Raw genomic sequence first — 22,378 nt, 5'->3', positions numbered from 1 at the left:
TTAATCTCCATTGTTTGGAAGTCCTCATCTATACTTTTTAAACAATATTATGGCGTAAATATTATTAATTTTAGATAATTAAGTTTTAAAGCCATACATTTTATGTTAAGTCATAAGAATTTATTATATTTTTAATAAGTATTATTATAATGGTTTGGTAGGTGTATCAACAGAGTTAAGTATATTGGATACAAAGTTTCCCTTAAATCGAATTATGGCGTAAATTTTACACACAATTTTTCTTAATAATAAAATAATATCTTAGGGATTCATCACTTCATATAAAAATATATCAATTTTTAATCCATCTAAACATACCTAAATCAAACATTGCTTTGGTAACTTATCATTTACTTAAATAACTAGAGAGAGTGGTCGTATTATTTTAGTTTCTAGATAATATGGAATTAATATCCGTTCAAAATTTTACTAAGATGGGTGAGCACTGATGGCACTTAAATAATTCTAAAATTCTTTTACATAATATGTCAAATTTCCTACAAGCATGTCAATTGTAAACTGAAACAAATGTATTTGGTATACCTACATTTGTTTCAGTTTACAATTTCTGTGTGACTCGAAAGTAACATAACGGGTCCGTGGAAACATTTTATAACAGCAGCAAATTAAGAGAAATATTGAATATTGACTCAAAGGACCAAATTATAAATAGACAAATTGTTATTTAACTTCATTCAAATGAAATTAATGTTCTGTGGATACATGGCCGATTTCTTTTCCTTCGTTTATATAACACTGTAAAGACGTGCTATGATAGTATGTATAATTCAAACAATGATTGACATGAGTTGATATACTCACCCATCTTATTACAATCTTTAAACCTGCGCAATCGAGGGAAATTCTCGGCGTACAAACTTGTAATAGAATAATATTTCACGCTATAACATATACACGTGTCCTTGCAAATACTCAGTTTTGTAGCTACTGACAAAATATCCTTCGATTGCGCAGAATGGTAATTATAATGTATGTATGAGTCCTGTTTCTTTGAAGCTCTTCACAATTATTTGTACAATCGATATGTTATTCATAAGAACATTGCATTAGATACCAACTATTACATATTAATACTTACATATTAAATTACGGTAATACATTTTATTGTATTGTTTATTAGAATCACAAAGTCACAACTGCCTTTTTGTTGTAATTTTAATGCTTTCAAACAATACCAAAATATCTAGTACAATAAGTTACAAAAATATACCATTTTATCCCCGGATTTTTCTTATTATTTAATTAATCTCTTTTATATGTTTTAGAATTTATAATAATAATATATATTATTGAACATTGCCAATACACGATTTCAATATAACTTTCTTTTTAGTACCAATCACATCCTAAATTTATTGCCAAATATCTTAATAATTGACTTACAACTAGTAATATTAGAAAATAATCTAAAAGCATATAAAAATACCAGCATTTTCTTAACCTAGACATATCTTAAGCTCTATGAATTCAGTCAATATTTCTTCTGTCACACACACACACACACCTCGAAAACATCTTTCAATCTACTGATTCCGAAACCATTCGCATATTATTACTCAAACCATTAATATATTCATATTACTATTAATATAAAAAGTGACATGGTAATACATTATTTGCTGTGCATTTATAGGCCACAATGCTGATATAATACGTGTAAAAAATTCCGTATCATAAATCCTTTTATAAAAATACATATTATATAGAAGATCTCTTTATAAGGTAATATAAGAGTACCTCGTACTTAGTAATATATATTATTCATACCTTTTATACTTCGATTATCCATATTTAAGTATTTGAATTTGGATAATCGAAGTTTAAAAGCTATGAATTATTATGATTTGTTTTTATCTTTCATTATTTTTAATGAAGAAAATTAAAATACGTTACTTGAATGCCTTAATAGAAAGTATGCTAGAAGCAGTATTCTTTAGTAAACAAAAATAATCATGTACGAGAAAAATAATATAGTCATTATGGACTGTATGCACTTAATTAATACATATACATGACGTATGGACGAGTAGAAGGCACTGACAACTCATGTCCTACTATTGATTACGTAGTAAAAGCATACCAACAATATTAATATCAATATCCAATGCTTCCATTCAGGGGCATCCATCAATAATATGAAGCAAACATGACCATTTTAGTTCCCACAAAATATTGTAAAATATTACCAGAAAACAAGATCAATTAAATACCTAAAACAACCGAATTATGTTTGAATCTCACCCAATAATATTTATTGTGGTTATGCAACAAATATTATTGTGGCATCTAAATTGTTTAGTTCGGGCCAGTCGAACGCAGAAATTTTCAGGTGAGAATTAAGCAAGGAAGTAAAGTTTATCTCATAACACCTCACCAAGGAATGAAGGGGTTTTTAAATTATCAAAATTGCCTCACGTTTTAATTGGATATCCCTTACTGACTTGTCAACTGTAATGTATAAAATATCGTCACAATTAAATTAAATCTAAAATTAGAAAATATCTTTAATTAAAAAACTAATGATTTATCATTAAAAATAAGAAATATATCTAATACTATTTAATGTTAAATGGAAATTGGATAATGAATCTTATTAAATTAATATTGTAAATTAACCAAACGCCTTACTTGAGATCATCACAACGTAATCATATTTAAGACACGTCATAACTTAATTTTAATCATATATATCATGGACCAAGTGATTCATCAGGGCATTATTTAGAATATGTAACCAATATAAATAATTACAAGTATAAGTAGACTATGTTCTTATATCTTTTCACCTCACCTCATTGTGTGAGGTGAAAAGATATAAGATTTTGTATTTTTTTTAGTGTAATTGAAATGGCAAGATAGCCCGCCTGATAAGTAGCAACGTGACTATATAAACAGAACCACGTATAATACGTCATCATGCGAAGCCCTTGCCATCCTTCATCCGTTGCTATTCCGGAAGATTCAGATGTTATCCTCCTGTAATTATACTGCCATATAAAAACAGCTTCAACTGAAACAGACATTACAAAACACGCTTGTCGGCTGAAGTAGATAAGACATAGGTGCCCACACAGACGACTTGTAAAACATACCTTTTGTGTTGACGTTATAAGCAATGTCCTAATAATTACTTAGTCCATAACATATACAGGAATTCCTAAAGAGTATACAAGTCAAAAGCCAGATAGAATACTGACAAAACTAAACGAAAAACAAAATAGAAATCTGCATAATATTTTTTAAATATTTCATATTAAATTGATCACTGGTTTTAATAAATATTTTCTAATATCCACTTTACTACTTGGGAAGATTTGTTTAGTTTCATGAATTATCACTAGCCTTTAAATCGTACACTCTGTATAACTAACCTGTATATACATTGAAATCTCTACCATGCAGTATATAAGATTAAAACGAAAATCTATCGCAGTAATCCTGAGCGACTATATGATAAAATTAATTGCATTTTTTAATACATTATACAGTTACGCATATATAATAACTTATAGTTTAGCTATATGTAATGTTTTTATTGAAAACAGTTAAAAATTAGGACCAATAAGTGTATTTGGTCATCGTCATACATTAATTTAGGGCCCTACAAAGGTTCTATTATTTAATTTAATTTTATAAAAATAAATTATTTGTTAGTTTTAAACTGTCCCTTTTTAAGAATGTTTAAATTAATTGTCTGTAGTCGTCATTTCACGTAAGTATTTACTTATATAGTATGCATATATCACACTGTAAATTTCTAAATATTGTACAATTTTAATAAAGACTATTTGCATTTTGGAGTGAAGGAAAAGTATTTAAAGTTCGCATGACTTAAAATTCAAACCATTCTTCAAAACAAGAGGTTTGAATCTTCGATTTTATCATTTCTTTTAAAAATATACCTCTTTCATTTTAAGTTCCTAACTACATCCTTGTAATTGTGTATATATTCAATTCTTAAAATTTATAATTATTAATTTTATGATAATAAAAAAATCCTATATTAATCACGGGGGTTTGTTTTATGTCATTACAAAATCAAATGTGTCCTTTTAAAAATAGTTTTAAATATCTTTCAATTTTATAGCAGTAAAAAAATAAGTAGAAGTATATCATACCATCCAACTACACAAAAGTCCACTAATGCCATCATATTAGCAAAAATCTGTTTCTAAATAAGTATGCTTCAAACAGATCTATTTATAAATATCACATTTTATTTGTAGGCCAATAATTCATAGAGATTGTTTTAGATCATACATATGTACTCAGATTTATATTCCAGATTAATTTCAGTCGGTTTTATTACACACAACACAAATTGATCGATTTGGAAACTATAAATTATAAAACAAAATTCTAAATATCTGGAGTTCTTAAATAATATTATCAGGATATGGGTATAAACAACCGTGAAAAAAGTTTCAAAACATACACAAGTGGTAAAATAATATGTCGATAGAGAGTCCGGAGAGTCGTTTCCATGTAGATAAGATAGAACAATGTAGCAACGACCCGACGTTTTGTTCTTTTCATGTTTATGGATCGATTCACTAGACATGGGTTAGTCTGTCACTTGTCTATGATCAGCGAATACATGTAATAAGATATCAAAAAAAAGTTATTGATATATTGCTCTTAATATGGCGGATTATATAATATATTTTTAATAAATAGCCTTATACATGTTTCAGATACATGTAATCATTAATAAACGAAACATGATCGCTATTCATTGATGTTAAGTCATACAACATTCATAACAATATTATTTAATATTCAAAGTACTTGAAAAAGTATAGTATTTAAAAAAGGTAAATTCAGATAGGACCTTATATTATTTTATAATGTAGTATGCCCTTAAAGGACAAGGAAACTTTAGTCCAAAACTGAAGTTGCAGCGTGAATATAGAATTAATTCAAATAAAAGTCTTAAAAACTATCGTGTTCCAGTATCTATATTACTAATGAGATATAATGAATGGTCTGTCAATTAAGTACTCTGAAAACAATAAAGTGTAAACGAAACGGCAGACACATAAAAGGTTGTGTAACAAGTTGATATTTACAAGCACACATTTTATATCCAAGGCGCAATTTCGATTTGGTAAACTCTTTGACCTTAACCTACAGTTATAATAAGTGCAAAAATAAAACAAGTGTTTATTACTGACCCCGTTAAGCGAATGAAATCAATGCCGACACTGGCCATGCGGTGATTATAAATGACTATAACAATTATAAGTATTGGATAATAATTAAACTTAAAATAACAGTTATCGTGTGGACCAGATATCTCACTATGTAAGCTAGATTAAAAATACTTCATTATACTATTGGAAACGTGTTAACAGCGTGTGAAAGGAATATCAACATATTTGATTAGTAGTATATTTTAAAGCCAACAGCAGCAATGAAACAATAAAAGAATTAAAAAAATATGTGTGCACTATGTATATATAGCAGTATGTATACAATAGTATAAAAATAAAACTGGATGAAGTGACTTTTTTATAAAATAAAGTAAGTAAAGAAAATAAACTGCTAATTTCATTACATTAGACTGTATACAGAAGCAAATGCATTAAATTGTTATTCAGTAGTGTCTATGGAAAAGGGGTAAATTTTATTGTATTGTACTACTACTATAAAACTGGCATAAACAGTTTACCCCTTATTTACAATAGACCTTGTTTTTTTTTAATAAATATTAGTTTGGTAATTAATATAGACACATTAAATAAATGTTTACCGAAATATACGAACGCAGCGAGAAAACAAACAGCCTTTATTATTCGTAAGCAAATTAAAAAAGTATAAGTAAATAAATATAGTATAAATGTAGTTTTTTTCTACTAAGGTTTATATTTAAATCATTACTACTTAACAGCAATTTTTAAGTATAGCAAGAATTACTATGTTGTATACCTAACTACAATGGCTCGGTGTAATATATCCCTGAAAATTTCATTAAAAGCTTAATTTCCATGAGACTAGAATGGTGTTTGTAAAATAAAGAAATATAATTAGAATTCTGATATGCAAATACGTAATTATCATTCAACAGATCTATTACTTTCGTTTTAATTTAATAGTATGTAATATATATGTAACGATTTTTTATATGGTAGTCAATACCAATATAAACATTATTACAAAAAAAATATTAATGATGATAAGAGACTAGTAACAGCACGAATTGCCATTTACTGAACAGAAATTGAAATGATAATTAAATGCTGCGTTATTAAGGTATGATTGAGTAATAAAAATAAACCTATGGGGAATACTCCTCAAAAAAATAAATAAGAATATGAAAACAGAAGATGGAAAAGTATTTTTTTAATTTATGAATCTTAACAATAGTTGCTTTTACACGGCATATTCATTCACGCGCGATTAGAAGCCTGCACGATGAAGCGCGGGAAAGCCAGCTCGCGAAATCGTGAATGATTGCATTTTACTATTTTTTGTGACCACTCTTTCGCGCCATAAAGCACGTATATTTCAAGTCATATCACTTTCTTTTAAATGAAATTATAAATTATCAATAACTCTATAATCATGTTTTTGCTCTATAGTCTTCCATTTTTAAATGATAATTAATTATTACAAAAACACGCAAACGCACTCATGATTGAAGAACACGTGAATGCGCGGTCTTTGTAGTACTCTTTGCCTACATTTACAAACACATTGAATGCGGTTTCCCGCGTGAAAGAGAGCACGTGTAAAAGCATCTATTATGTATGTTTTATGTTCACACATTATAGAAACCTAAAAATTTCAATAATTTCTAAATTTAAAATGTAAACTTTGAAATGCACATTGACTAAGTAAAGTTATTATTGCATCATTTATTACCTATAAAGTACATTGAAGGACCGTATAAGTCACATTTTAGTTGAATATAAATGGTAATAAAAACTGCCAAGGACAAGATTTTATATTATTAAAATACTACTATTAAAAATCCATCCAATGCAATCCAAAATTCACAGATACGTCGGTGACTCTATATTCCGAACAAAATTGTCAGATTTACTATAATCTGCATTAATTGAATATGTCCAGCAGATACTGTAATTTGTAGGTAAGCTAGATATATTGTTATCATCATCAATATACCTTAAATAATAGCAATACCTACTCGAATATACACCCAAAACAAAATTAAACTGAGTTTTTTGATCAATTCAAGACCTTCCGCTCCTGACAACAAAGTCTACAATGTGACATTAAATAACCCCTAAGGGGAACATAAAAACTCATCCAAAATAAATGCGCACTGCATTTGGGTATCGATAGCGTACCTAGTTACTCTTCTCTGTTATGTTCGTGCCTTCAACCATACCAACTTGTCCCAACAACTGTGCTACACTGGGTTCGTTCAGAGTTAGAACTGCATGTGCTTCTACCATCACGACTAGAGAGTTCCGAGCTTCTTCGTGGGGTACACCGTGGACGCGAGTGGCGTGCGAATACCACGCTCCGGTCGAGGCCAAGACAGAGACACACCACTTGCAAGATAACCTGGAACGCATTCAACTACTGTTAGTAAATTTTAAAAAAGCATTGCATTGTTATATAATAAATAATAAGTAATAGTTATGTTAAGTATCTGCATGTATTACGTACATTTATAAATGTATACATTTATGGATATAGATGTAAGTATAAAGTATAAAAGTATTAATAAATATAAGCTATATCTTGACAACAAAATGTTCTGCGGTTTGACGAGACATTCAGTATAATATATGTAGCAATATATATATTATGCTATGTATATATATAATAACTAAATTAATTAATTTAAAAAATATAATATTCTATAAATTTGTCCATAAAACGTTAGTTATTTTTATGTTAGTTAACAAAGTATGTTTCAATCATTAGAAAATATGTTTTAACCATATCAAAAAAGTCTTATTGATTTGATTACCTCTTTGTTTGTTTTAACAGAAGTCATCTATTTGTAAAGTTATTTCGAAAATTCTACATGTATATAGTAATAAATTTACTAGAAAATATAGTTATTAAATTAATTATATTAAAGTAAATATTTTATACAGTTAGTTTTATTGTGTTTATGATCACTAGAAAAGTGTCAATGCACTAAGGGGCATCGTTTCTATTGTGGGATCAAATGAATTATTGAATAAGTACTTATGACTACATAAACTATTAAAATTTTTACCATTCATAAATTCATCATAAATCAAACAGCACACATTTGTGCTTATTATATATAACTTGATAACTATATTTAAAAATTAATACAAATAAATTCAGAATTTTCATACTGAATTGATTATATGACTGTGTAGTCGGTAAGAAGAAAAATTATTTTAAAGATCCCACTTTTGAACAGTTTTTATTAAGTTTTAGAAGTTGTTGGATTTTCGGCCTAGTATTATAACAAACCCTGTGACAGTTACCTGTTTGTCACATGCTTGGATTTTACATGTCTCCTTCTATAACCCCAACTGTTGTAGACACGTGGACAAAATGGGCAAGGAAAAGATGGATTGGCATAGCATGTATTTTTATCTGAAAAATCATAATAATACATTGTAATTTGTGCAGGGTTGGCAATTCATGAGACATATTACATTCCAATATATTGCATCCTTAATTATAAAGTGTTTTAACTCAAAATAAACATATGTGAAAATCAATTGTATAATAGCGTAACTATAAAGTCTACTTCCCTATTTGTTCTTTTTATTCATTTCATGCAGTTTATTATTCAATTTTAATATTCTGGAAAAAGAGTCAAATCAAATATGATTTCACCCAAACATCTAATAAAACAAATAGCACCAACTAACTTATTTGTTGTTTCAAGTATAATATTGATGTTATATTATACATACCTTTACAAATCTGCGCTTCACTGGATATAGAATTCAGATTTTCCGTTGTTATACTTAAGGATTCAACTATTGTGCCACTTTGCAACACTGTTTCAACTTCCTTGTCAATCTCAATACTGTCCTTATCATCATCATTTGAATCTGTACCGTTACTCTTTTCATTGGCTATATTCAGACAGGGCTGTGTACTACTTACTTCGTTAATCCACTTCTTAACATTACGGTTGTCTCTTGACATGCTTATAGATTTGCTGGAGAATGTTTCTGAGTTTATGGAATATTTTTTTTCAAGGCTATCATCAAGTAAAGCTATGTCCGTGTCATTTGTATTTTCTTCTGAATAATCTGTTAGTGGGGAATCTATAGGTTCTACTTTTGGTATAATATTCTGAAAAAATAAATTATAAGTAATGTTAACATTAATATTGTGGCTATACTCCATTCCACTAGAACTTACGTAGAAGTAAACAAAGAGGTCACTTACATGAACATCGACTATCTAGAAATCACCAAAATCTTATGCAATAATAATAATAAAATTATTAAATATTAGAATATAATTTGATTAATCTATTGAATGTTTTCTTTTACTAACTTCATTTTACATAATTACAAAAATGTTAACATGGCTGACAATATATTTATTGAATGAATACTATTTTAATTTCTTTATTTATGACAATGTTAGTGTTTGTACCTTAAATAATACAAGTAATATTTATTATTTAAAAAATATCTTATCTTACTTTTGTTACTTATTATTGTTATTATTATTTATAGTTTGCAATTATCTATTCTATTATTATGATTGTATTGAATGCCTGAATGATTTTGATGGTACATAACTAAGCAAACATAGACAAATATAGTTTTAAGAAAAATACAGCTTCATTATTTTATAAAATTGTGAAAAATTATTTTAAGTTAAACTCAGAAAGTGAAACCAATTAAATATTGCATGGTTGCATATATATAATATGCAACCACGCAATATTTAATTGGTTGGAGTTTAATAGTTAACATTAAACTCTCAAAATTTAGATTAAGGTACAATTTCCATTTAGCACTGATAGTTTCAATGATAAAATGTTTTGTTTACCTTTTATGTAAGTTCTATTGTAAAAGAGTACACATATAATTATTTTAATTTAACTTCTTAGCAGTTATATTGTTTAATTAATATTTGTAATGTAATATTTATATTATGTTATTAATCTTAAAACCCCAACATGGGAGTTATGCTGAATAAACAAAAACAATAAAGAGCCAAGGGTAATATATTCAAACAATTTCTATTTATTACTCTTGGCCTGACATTGGTTCAGCATTGATTAGAAGTTCTAAACCGTTTCTTTGAAGTAGACACCTTCAAAGAGACAGATCAGAACCTGTAATATATATTTTGCAGTCGACAATCAATGGCTAAAACATAATTTATAAAAGAAAAATAAATAACTCACGGAATTTTGAATAAGATCTGAACTAGCACTAAGATTAATCACAGCATCAGTTTTAGGCATTAAAGAACATTTCTTAGTCTTGTTATTGTTGTCTTCATGTTCACTTTTTTTGCGTTTCTTTGCTTGTGTAGTGGGAGTCTTCTAGAAATACATGAAACATGTTCTTATAATATTGTGGTTTAAAGACTGTGGTGACTATCCTAACACATAAACCCTGGGGGAAAGGAGATTGCTGCTAATGTGGACTGAAAGCAAGGTATATCACGAGGTGTGTTCTGAGGAATTGTTCGGATTAATACCAGCTGCTGAGTTTCACCACCGTACCACCCACCAGAAACTGAAATACCATCCTGATCATCTGGATGAATGGCGGTCTTCCACAGTGCGGTTTTCTAGAAACTTTTTGCCTCACACAACCACATTGTGGAATCACCTTCCAGCAATGGTATTTCCGAACCGATATGATATTGAAACCTTCAAGAAAAGAGCTTATTCCTTTTTAAAAGGCTGACAACATACTTGCAATTCCCCTGGTGTTGCGGGTGGTCATGGGGGGCGGTAATCACTTACCATCAAGTGAGCCGAATGCTCGTTTGTCCTCTGTGTTATAAAAAAAAAAGGTAATGCAAGGTCCTTACCTCAAGAAACAACCAATGCTAGTCCACTGCGCTAACTAATCAGTTTTTTTCTTACAATAACCTGCAGCCTATAGCACTAATATAATAACCACATATTTTTAATTGTTTTGTTTCTGAACAAGTGTTATTCAACAGAGTAGCTACTTTGGAACTACATTGTCCAGAAAGCATTTTGTATAAATAAATATGCAATATATATAGTATAGTAAAAGTGGTTACTATGATGATTAGCAATCTATACAGATGTAGCAAAAATATATAAATAAAATAATAAATACATAAACACTGTATTAAGTAATAGACAAAAAATAATAGACGTTTTAATACTAACTTCAGCTTCACGCGCTGCATCATTGCCTGTTGACAAACCACAGATTCTCAATGTCTCAGCAGTTTTTAGTAAAACAGGCAAAAATTCCTCCGTAACATTCACTTCTCCATTGTACATAAAAGTTAATAATGTCCTCAGGGAGTCCGCGTTAATATCATGAAGGACTATAATTGGATCCTTGTGGGGGTTTTGCTGTAAAAAAACGTGCGTAGGCGTTAAGTATAATGGTGACGATAATTGGAAAAAACATTACCCAAAATATATTTTACCTGAAATATAGTTCTGAATACAGTACTATTGGCGGATAATATCACTTTATGGGCCTTAAAATTGAGACCCTCGGAAACCAAAGTCACATCAGATAAACCTTCATCTTTAAAGAGTTCTTTCACATTTGTCAATATATTGTTCTGATAGCCATTCCACTTGAGACTTATCTCCTGATTTGCCATACTTATTTGTTATACGAACATTCAGAATAATTATAAAATTAAAAGAAGAAACGAAATACAAACAAAACGTAACGCAAAGTAATGATTTGACAGGTCCAGTGTTGCCAGATCCAAATTTTAAAATACAATATTTATTGGAAAACAAGGAGATTCAAATTACACTTAATAAATAAAAGGCTAGTTTTAATTACTTAAATTGTTAAAAATTAGACAAATTGTGGTGACATCATTATGATAATAAATAATTCATTTGTTTCAATCATAATGTTAATTCATTCATTCATAATGTTACTCGTTTAGAAAAATTAAGTAACACAGCAATATACACAGTTAGTCCAGAAACTGAGAAAATACAAATTCGTTAATTTCATGAACTTTCAATGTTTTTGTCTCACTTGTTCTTTCTTCAATTATTGACAATTGTTTCGACATTGTTCAAAATGTTCTTGTTTTGACAATTGTTTCGACTTAGTCTGAGTTTTCTTCAGGGTGACTACGGGCATAGCAATGCGCCGTACTCACCCTGAAGAAGACTTGGTTACATGTATGGGTGTCATTCTCTCTCTTAGTATGGTTTGCTAGCGCCAACAATAGGATTCTCTATTAATGTTATTTATGCCCCATTAAATGAGAATTCGCTGCAAAAAATAAATTATGATCCAATGGAACTAGCCCTGGGAGAAATTCTGTTTTTAGATACCGGGTGCAGCTAAAAATAGAATTTCTTAATATGTTGGACGGAAAAACCTTTGTGATTAAAATAATACTGGTACAAGAACGAAATCAAAAGGCAAAATTGCTCTTGCTGTAGCATCGTTTGGAATAGCAGCCACTCCACTTTCTTTATTTTAGCAGGTGATAAAACTGCTCACACGATGTTCAAGATCCCCATAGATATGGATATACATAAGTGTTCGGGTGTCTGTGGTATCTCTACAAATAGTGATGAAGTGAAGGTTTTGCGCGATTTCTGTTTAATAATTTGTCACGAGTGCACTATGGTACATCGAAAAGTAGTAGGCATTTCTTAGAACCCTCAGAGATATTTGCAAAATTACCAACCTATGGGCGGCGTAATGATACTGTTGTGTGGGGATTATGTATGCTTAAATCTTGAAAACTAGGCAACGGATTTTGAAGATATAGTGATCCAAGAGGAAGGTTTATATAATAGATACATGTACCTACACCCGTCCGAAGCCGGGGCGAAAAGCTATAGTTAATTAATATTTATTGAGACAAGGTACAAAACAAGAGTCTGCTAAGTGTTGCTCGTGACCTTAAATAGCTTAATCTAACCTTCTGAAATTTTATAGTTACGAAAACTATTCTTATCTAATTAGAAAATAAGTACTTGCAACTGACCTCGATGGATAATATTGATAAACCGTCTGATTTTTCATTTTCCATGAAGGTTAGATAAATTTTACGATTGGAGCAGTTAGTTATCAAGAGGGAGGAGATTTTTAGTAATAGGCCATTAGGCCCATTAGGTATCTACTAATATCCTATCAGGTCCAGCCCGTTGTTGTCGGTCTATACCTACCCAAATTTGAATATGTCCTGAATTTGTCACGGAGAACTAACTGGTCTGAATTAATGGACATACTATCGTCTTCCACGGCGTACCATCAGCTTATAACTTTAGCGAAGGTGAATGCACAATATCATCAACCGTTAAAAAAGAATTACATAGTTATTTATCGACTAGATATCTAAAAAAATGAAACAGTAGGTAATAATAGAAACAATACATTGTTCAATATTCAATTGTAGTTATAATTTGTGTGTGTTTTTTGTGTATGTATGTTAGAAATTATAATAAAAATATTCAAAATAGTTTTCTTCAACGAGTTACTTGTTATATTACTTCAAGTATATATTTTGTGTGTGTAAAAAGAGAGGAAGGGGAAGACCAAGACACAGCTATATCATGCAAGTTAAAGAAAAAGTTGGACTCGTGTCGTATCAACAGCTAAAAGGACTGATGGAAGATCGTGGAAGGTGGCGGGAGCTCCACCGACAAGAGCACAGCTCTTAAATTATGAATTAATTAATTAATATAATTGACTGCATTACGGTATAGACGCTTGCTGATCAGACTGATCAGTTCCCAGTTACTTCACTGATACCCCATCCCATCCTGATGGGGTATCAGTGAAGTAACATAAAATGAGAATCAGTCTGATCAGTTAGACCAAAGTGGCAAATTTTGGAAATTTGTCGGCCTGAGATATTAGTACACGGTGCATTGCTACTCGTTACATTGGTATCAACGAACGTTTAGTCCCCATTACTTACGCATCAACTATTAACTTCTAGATATATGATGAATTAGTTGATTAGCATTTTACAAATATAGCAATACATAATTAACCTTATCAATACAATTTCCAGTATATATAAGATTAGCTATCCCTACATATTTTCAAGGCTTGGACAATCTTAAACTTTATCAGAATTGTTACATACGAAGAAACTTGGTTATAACTTCAGTCTATTATCTATCCAGTCTATAAAGCGCCGGCTTCTGCATAGTAGTTAACATAATTATAGTAGCTCCCTTGTTGGTCTTGTTATACCTATATTTCAGAATGCAAGATAAATTTCAAATTTACAGTATAATAATATTATTTTTTTTAAATCACGGAAGAGCAGATGAAAATAATATTACAGACAGAGCCACCGATGCGGGTATTCTAGAAGATGCTGCTCTGGATACAGTATGTATTTTTGTATTAATAACCAAGTATACATTACTCATAATAACAAAACATAGAATCATATTCAAATTAGTCCGTCATAATTAAAATATATATATAACTTATAATTCACTTTCGTTGTAAAATAATTCAATATAACTTGCAAAGCGTATTCATGTGACCATTTTTGTTTTCTGTATTAAAAACAAACAAGTCGTAGTTTACACTTAATATTATGAATATTTATTATTGGTACACTATAATCTTTATATTAATACGTAAACTAAAAACTTTGTACCGCTTTTACGAAAATTGAGCGGAGATATATATATGTAGAGAAGTAGAGTAAAATGCTAATAATATTTTTTACATCATCATCATCATTATTACATAGTACGCATGTATACTTAAATCTTTAAAACTACACAACGGATTTTGAAGCGGTTTTTTTAATAGATAGTTGATTCTAGAGGAAGGTTTATATATATAAATACATGTGCACCCGTGCGAAGCCGGGGCGAGTAGCTAGTCTAATATATAAAATTTTCGTGTCACAGGTGTAGTGTTTATACTCCTCTGTCCTCTGTTTTATATGTGTATTCAATAGGTCTGAGAATAGCTCTGTAACTAATTTTTATACCCCTAAGTGTTAAGGGTGGCTCACCCCAAATTTTTGTTTCTTTTATTCGACAAAATATTTATTTATTTATTATGAAGCATTAAAAATACATACAGCCTTAAATTTTCACCCTTCTACCACCAACATTTTTAATAGCTTTTTTAATTTATATGGCAAAACAACATTTGCCGGGTCAGCTAGTTCTGCATATAGATATATATATATGTATAAAAATATATTACTGCCATGTATTTGAAGCACATATGTATACCTATATACTATTTCGTTTAATTGTTATTGCTGGTTCAAATATCTTCCTCTATTTTTATTATGAATTCGACCTCTAATTACCACCACTGGGCGACTACTAGTTAAAATTAATATACCTATTTCAACATGTTTTTGTCAATGCCGATGCAAGATAGATGAAAAGAGTCAAGTATTATACAGAATTCTTGCATTTAGTTCATGACATAACTCTAACAATTCTCTAATCATAATAGATTTATAAAAAAATAAAAAATAAACCTAAAGTATAGATGATTAGAAGCAGGACCGATCGTCGCGGAGATCTTTGGGGGAGGCCTATGTCCAGCAGTGGACGTCTTCCGGGCTGCGATGATGATGATGATGATAGATGATTATTTCTAACGTGTAGCAATTAATTAGCATATTGTTTTTTTTACTACGATGGTGGCAAGCCTGATAAACCAGGTGTGTCACGTGCACGTTGCAGAGTTTTGTTACACACACAATTATTTTAATTCCACAGTTTTCACTCATTAGAAAATATGGCTACCCATGTGAGATTCATCGTGTCTATACAGAAGACAAGTATATATTGGAAATGCACAGAGTGCCGAATGGAAGAGATAACATCAGTCAAGGACCACGTCCTGTGGTGTTCCTCCAACACGGGCTACTGTCGTCCTCCGCGGAGTGGGTCTTGATGCTACCAGGAAAAGGGCTAGGTATATTTTTTTATATAACATAGATACTAGCTATTCTAGCCAAGGATCCATTATTTCCGTTCCCGCGAGAATTTCGTAAATGAGTTCAAGTCCCTTCTTTAATTAAAAAATATTATTTTTAAATTCAAATAGTTGTACTATTTAATAGTGTAATTAATATATTATAAACAATAAATAAAAAAAATATATAAAATAAACAAATTTATTAAAAAGTCAGAAAAGTTAGTGAGTACTCATACTAAATGTTTTAAATCATATAAATATTAAAGACAAAAATTAGACCTGTTACAAGAACTTCAAAATTGTAAAACAAATTTATATATATATATATTTGGAACAAAATAAATTAAAGAGTAAAATTCAAGAGTTAGAATCTTTATTATATAATTTAACAAATAAATATGAGTGTGCTCATGGCATTGAAATTAATAACTATAGTAAATCACTGGATAAATTAATAGAGTTGAAATTACAACATGGAGCGGTCACCTCATTGACAGAGAAATGTTGTTGTGAGACACCTGAATCTCCTAAATCTTGTCAATATAGCCGGCAAAATTATTTTTAAATACATTATATTCGTAATAATAATGATCCAAAATAAATTTGCACCTATTTCTTTCATTAAAATTAAACAATAGCCGTGGCTATTGTTAATTAATATATTATAAACACTATTATACTTATTATTTAAAATAAATGTTGGATGGCATTGTTAAATTATTTGTCATTTGTTTTAGGTGTTTTGTAGTTTTGAAACAGATTACCGGCAATAGATTGCATCTACGAACGGTCTAAATTTAGGATAATTACACCCAGTCAACCGAGTAAAACTATGAACCCATAGTTTCACGCGCACTCCATCCCACTATTACTTAAAGAAAGTGTCTAATCTAGAAACGACACTTAGGAGTAGTTTTACAGCACTAAGATTTGGACAATATGCGAACTGTCATGAATTTTAGTTCGTACAAGACTCTCTAAATTTTAAAGAAATAAATAAAGAGTTACTTTTAATATTCAACGTCTGATGAACATGATAAACATACACTACAAATATCTATCTAACTTTAGGTGAAATGTAAGAGGATGAACAGAGATAAATTGCGCTATTAAAAATCTACATTATATATATATATATATATATATATATATATATATATATATATTGCAGGAACAAACAGGTACCTAATGGATACTTATTACATTCGCAGCGTACATACTTGCAGAAGCCGGTTATGACGTATGGATGGGCAATGCTCGTGGTAACACTTACTCTCGCCACCACGTCTCCCTAAAACCAACATCCAAGCACTTCTGGCAGTTTAGTTGGCATGAGATTGGATATTACGATCTTCCTGCAATGATCGACTACGTTATCAAAGAGACTGGTGTCTCAAAGATTCACTATGTAGGATTTTCACAAGGAACAACAGCGTTTTGGGTAATGACATCTATGAGGCCAGAGTATAATGATAAAATCGTGGCAATGCAAGCTTTAGCGCCAATCGCTTATGTCGGAAATATAAGAAGCCCTCTTATAAAAGCTATGGCTCCATTTGTTAATTCTTTAGAGGTAAGTTTAAAATTACTATGTTTTCTTCATGAAGAGAAGAAATAAAAATACAATATATACTCTTATATACTACCACTTCTTAGGAATCACAGCTTAAATTAGTTTAAGCTGTGATTTCCATTAAATTGTCATTTTTTGTTCTTTAGGGTGTTTTGTAGTAGGTTTTGAAACTGTTTTGAGTTTTAAGAATTATATTGGTATATAGGTATACTCGTATAGGCATATATATCATAAAAATATGTCTCTTTTATGTTTTGTGGGCATGTTTAACATCAATAGATAACACTATCACACGCCATATCAATATTGTTTATGCATTTTGAAATAATGTCAAGTTAATTGTTTGATAAACGCTAGATAAATTAACTACAAGTTTATGTTTATTTTCACAGACTTATGTGTACAGGCATATAGTTCCCTCTTACCATAAGTAGGCAGTTATAATTTCTCTTCTAGTCTCTTCTAGAAATATAATACATAACCTACCAATGGTTCCACCGTTATGTCTAATATACCTACATAAAATCTAGCTAATATGTAGTATTTAGTATAGAGAAAGACATAGAGCAATTCAATCCTGTAATCCTGGTTAGTTAATAAGGCTTAAAAGGGACCATTCTGCCCATATCGACTACCGAACTAAAATTTTTTTCAACATTTGAATTATATGCAATACAATACCACATTCCGTAGCCAGCAATATTCTGAGCTGTCTCAGTACCATATCTCAGATAAATTCGATATTAAAAGTGTCTGCTGGTCATATAGATAGATTCAGCTGTTATCATAGGTATTATTATCGCTATTTCTAACCAAGACAGACCGCTTTTATTAAAATAGATTGAAAATTTCAGAGGATTTTCAAAATTTTTGGAACTAATGAATTTCTGCCTAATGGTAAAGTGAACGAGCTGGCTGGCCAGTCGTACTGTGTTGAAGAAGCCATAACCCAAGTTCTTTGTACTAATTTGTTATTTCTGTTATGTGGTTTCAATGAGGAACAATTGAACGCTGTAAGTATAGTAAGATGAACTGAAATAAATAAATAATTATTATATGTAGTTTTCTGTAAGAGAAAATTCGAACATATTATCAAATAGGAAAAATAAATGAAAAACTGTAGTTATTATATAGAGAATTGAATTTAATCTTACAAATAACTGTGTTATGTTTTAGACTATGTTACCAGTTGTGTTGGGACATACGCCAGCTGGTGCATCAACACGACAAATAATACATTTCGGACAGTTATACAACTCCAAGAAATTTGTTCAGTTTAACCATGGATGGTTGACAAATAAAAGGATTTATGGAACATTCAAACCACCAGCTTATAACTTGAGTGCCATTTCTACACCTATTTTTCTACACTATGCCGATAACGATTGGTTATCTACGCCACGAGACGTAGATCAATTACTAAAAGAGGTAAAAACTGTGGTCGGCAAATATAGAGTACAGTTGCCAAAGTTCAATCATTTGGATTTTGTTTTCGCAATAGATGCAAAGCAACTTATCTACGACCGTTTATTAAAGATAATGGCACAATTTAACTAGAACATCCAAAAATAAGATTACGTACTATAATAAATATATATTTATTATTTGGTAGTATCATTTTTATGCGTCAGCTTTGTCACTTTGGTCTTTTGCAGATACCTATATAGAAAATAAAAGAATTAAAATTCTGATAGAATAGAATATTAAAAAACAAACACAAGATTGCTTATTTCTAGACTTACAAAATAAGATTGTGCACTAAATGAATCGGATAATATTGTAGAGCAAGATGGAGCAGATTTACTTTCTGTTACTCTATAAAAACTTGCATGAATCTGTGAGTCCGTATTACTACTGGTTTTGTTAACTATTATTTCTCTTCTTACTAACTCGACGAATGTATTCTGAACTGAAAGCCAAAAATAATATGTAAAATGACATACATTTAAAATCAATTGTTTACTATTTATACTACCTTTAGTTAGTATATCTATTGGGTTTTCCTTTACATCATTTCGTCTATTTATATCGCTATTAGTCATAACTGGATCATTTGTTTTGTGAAGGACTTTTAACAAGGAAACATGTCTATAACTCTGAAATTAATAAACATGTATATTATGTTTAATACATTGATTTTTTATTCCTACTTACATAAATCACACTAACCTCATTTTTACAAGTCTTCATTGTTATAATCATTTCGGAATCAAAATTTTTAACGCTTTCTTCGTTTTTGTTTATTTCAACGCAATTGTCAAAAGGTTTTGGGATAACGTTTTTGCTCGATGGTATATTAACAGAGTTGTAAATTGTATTGTTCCATGAAGACCTATTATAAATGTTGTGAAGTTCCAATTTTAAGGAATTGTTTTCTTTTTTCAATAGATCCATTTCATTTAATTGACGATTGTATCTCTGCTGTAAATATTCCAAATTGCATTTGTATGCCTGTAGTTCACAGTATTCTTTCTCGATATTACAAGTATCACAACTCTTATTAACCATTTTAACTCTAACTGATGTGCATCTACTTAATTTTCCTCTAATTGGTTTTTCATTGCTGTTACTTGCACTAGAATTTAATATGTGATCGCTTTCCATTGTTTGAGATTTTCGAGAGTTCTTATTGTCATGTTTAAATATGATCTCTTTTTCTATTTTGCAAGGGATTGGATTCCGAAAATACAAATCTGTTTTTGGATCTATATGCTTTCGATTACGACAACAATCGTTACTATTTAAACTTGATCTTTTCTTTGATAAAGAACTGATATTTTTAACAAATAAAGCCTCTTCTACCATTTGTTTTTCCCAAGTTTTAGCAATAGATTTAACACTGTCTGTTCGATTCATGGAACTACCACAAAAATTCTCACTATTGCTATTTATATTAAATATTCTATCAACTATGACCTTCCAAAACATTTTAATAGTTTTTAGAACTTCTAAGCATCTTTTGCAAGGCCAGTGACAAGTTTCGAATTCTTCCTAATAAAAAAAACATGAAATAGTGTACATAATACTTAACTATTGTATTTTAGTTAACAGCATATCTTTATACATATTTAACATATATATATATATATATATATATATATATATATATATATATATATATATATATATATATATATATATATTTATAGGTACTAAAGAAGCTATTTATATAGATTACATACGTTTAATGTTGAATATTTTTTTAATTAAGTCCACCTTTGCTCACTTTGTATATATTTAAGTTTAGAACTGTATTTAAAAGTGCAATAAAGAATATATATTTGAGATTAAATAATATTTTGATCATTAAAAAGGAGCTAGGTCGCTTGGTGGTTACCAAAATACTGATTTATTTATTAACGAATAAACTTACCTCCTCAAAATATTTTTCGAATTGTCTGTTGTTCTTCAAACATTCCTTCATCATATGGCAGGAAGAACATATGCTTTCGAGTATCACTTTCGACTTGCAGTCAGGATGGCATTTAGGCATAGCCTAAATAATATTAATTATTAAATGATGCGTAAAAAATAAAGTTATTTCACCTACAGATTTAAAACTTTAGTAGGTCTGTACTAATTGTAGGATGCTCGTTAGTTTTATGAAGTGAACTGAGAAATGAATTGATGATTTTAATTAGTCAACTTAAAGTATGTATTCGTCAACTTATGTTCAGAGTTGGAACTCATTGGGCTTTCTCTCATATACTAACCAAAATAAATATTAAAGGTTAAACGAGTCGGTATTGTAACGTACAATCTCGATTTAATAAGTATATTAGCCTAGCCGATTAACGGTGGAAACAGCAATTATGACATCTCCACAATAAAAAAAAATACATTTATTAAACTTGATATGTATATTTATTATATACATTAAGCTCGATCAGACATGCAAAACATAATTATACGTTTGTAATTCATTGGACATTTCTATATATAATTCCGTTTCAAACCAATTCCTTACCCTTCTTCTGCTTCGGTACGTCATGTTTTTCAAAAAACTGGTCAAAGTGTAAACAGGTATGACACAGATAGGCATATCACACTTCATCCATTCCCTGAGATACCGGTCCCGCAAGGCGCCGTCATGACTCCATGCTCGTATATCGCTACAAGACTCATATGATTTTATTTTCCCCTCGTTTCGTGCTACCAATCGATGTCTGTTCCCTGCTAAAATTATATAATTCATTGAACGAATATACCTCTAAGTATATTCATTAATATTTAGTCCATTTGGGTAGAACAGGCGACGCAAAATTTTGAGATCCAAATTGAAAGTGATATTTGTAGTGAAATCTCCCAAATGAGTTACGTCAAAACGACTGTTGTAGATTGTTAATAAAAAGATTGTATATAAAATTTATATGTAGGTTTCTAGGTTTTTATTCTTGATATATTTAAAATATATTTTTTAAAAGTGTTACATACACTGGTAAGGAAAGGTATTGGGGAGAGCCACGACCCTAATACTGAACTAACTAATTATAGATAATCCTGGATTTAAATAATTAAGTCTTTATATTTATAGTAATGCCTGGTACCTAAAGTAGACTGACCTAACAACGAATATTTACAATACCTATTAACTGGTAGGTATTGTAAATATCCTCTAAACGACATTTATGTACATCCATATTCTGGTAGATACATAATTTGTCATGGATATTTGGATAGTTTGGATACAAGTGTATTCGAAAAATAAAAAAAAGTTGCCCAGTTTCAT

General features: G+C 29.8%; 3 protein-coding genes across 4 annotated transcripts; 1 reads left to right on the top strand and 2 right to left on the bottom strand.

The window, feature by feature from the left end:
* Window positions 1-11: 11 nt before the first annotated feature.
* LOC131852645 (protein tramtrack, beta isoform-like) lies at window positions 12-11,819 on the bottom strand. The gene is made up of 7 exons (XM_059203343.1): window positions 11,599-11,819; window positions 11,330-11,521; window positions 10,361-10,501; window positions 8,901-9,288; window positions 8,463-8,574; window positions 7,335-7,554; window positions 12-4,601 (listed from the first exon to the last, which is right to left on the bottom strand). The coding sequence occupies exons 1-6, from the start codon at window positions 11,779-11,781 to the stop codon at window positions 7,335-7,337; spliced, it is 1,236 nt and encodes a 411-aa protein (XP_059059326.1). The 5' UTR covers window positions 11,782-11,819; the 3' UTR covers window positions 12-4,601.
* A 743-nt stretch (window positions 11,820-12,562) lies between these two features.
* On the top strand, window positions 12,563-19,308 carry LOC131852629 (lipase 3-like). Its single transcript, XM_059203324.1, has 6 exons — window positions 12,563-12,636; window positions 14,375-14,504; window positions 15,875-16,073; window positions 17,288-17,649; window positions 18,504-18,662; window positions 18,826-19,308. Exons 2-6 carry the CDS (start codon window positions 14,376-14,378, stop codon window positions 19,204-19,206), a joined length of 1,230 nt encoding a protein of 409 aa, XP_059059307.1. The 5' UTR covers window positions 12,563-12,636; window position 14,375; the 3' UTR covers window positions 19,207-19,308.
* LOC131852628 (uncharacterized) lies at window positions 18,596-21,945 on the bottom strand. Of its 2 annotated transcripts, XM_059203323.1 has the most exons (7): window positions 21,617-21,945; window positions 21,023-21,145; window positions 19,819-20,640; window positions 19,625-19,745; window positions 19,392-19,558; window positions 19,232-19,308; window positions 18,596-18,681 (listed from the first exon to the last, which is right to left on the bottom strand). In XM_059203323.1, exons 1-6 carry the CDS (start codon window positions 21,842-21,844, stop codon window positions 19,270-19,272), a joined length of 1,500 nt encoding a protein of 499 aa, XP_059059306.1. In that variant the 5' UTR covers window positions 21,845-21,945; the 3' UTR covers window positions 18,596-18,681; window positions 19,232-19,269. The 2 variants fall into 2 exon arrangements, with proteins under 2 accessions (XP_059059306.1, XP_059059305.1); XM_059203322.1 differs by lacking the exon at window positions 18,596-18,681 and having other exon boundaries at window positions 19,181-19,308.
* Between the last annotated feature and the right edge of the window lie 433 nt (window positions 21,946-22,378).

This window comes from Achroia grisella, unplaced genomic scaffold, assembly GCF_030625045.1.
Source record: "Achroia grisella isolate CSIRO2021 unplaced genomic scaffold, CSIRO_AGI_Agris_v1 utg856, whole genome shotgun sequence".
NCBI classification, from domain to species: Eukaryota; Metazoa; Arthropoda; class Insecta; order Lepidoptera; family Pyralidae; genus Achroia; species Achroia grisella.
Note: the sequence above shows the minus strand (reverse complement) of the source record. Positions and strands in the feature narration are given on the sequence as shown.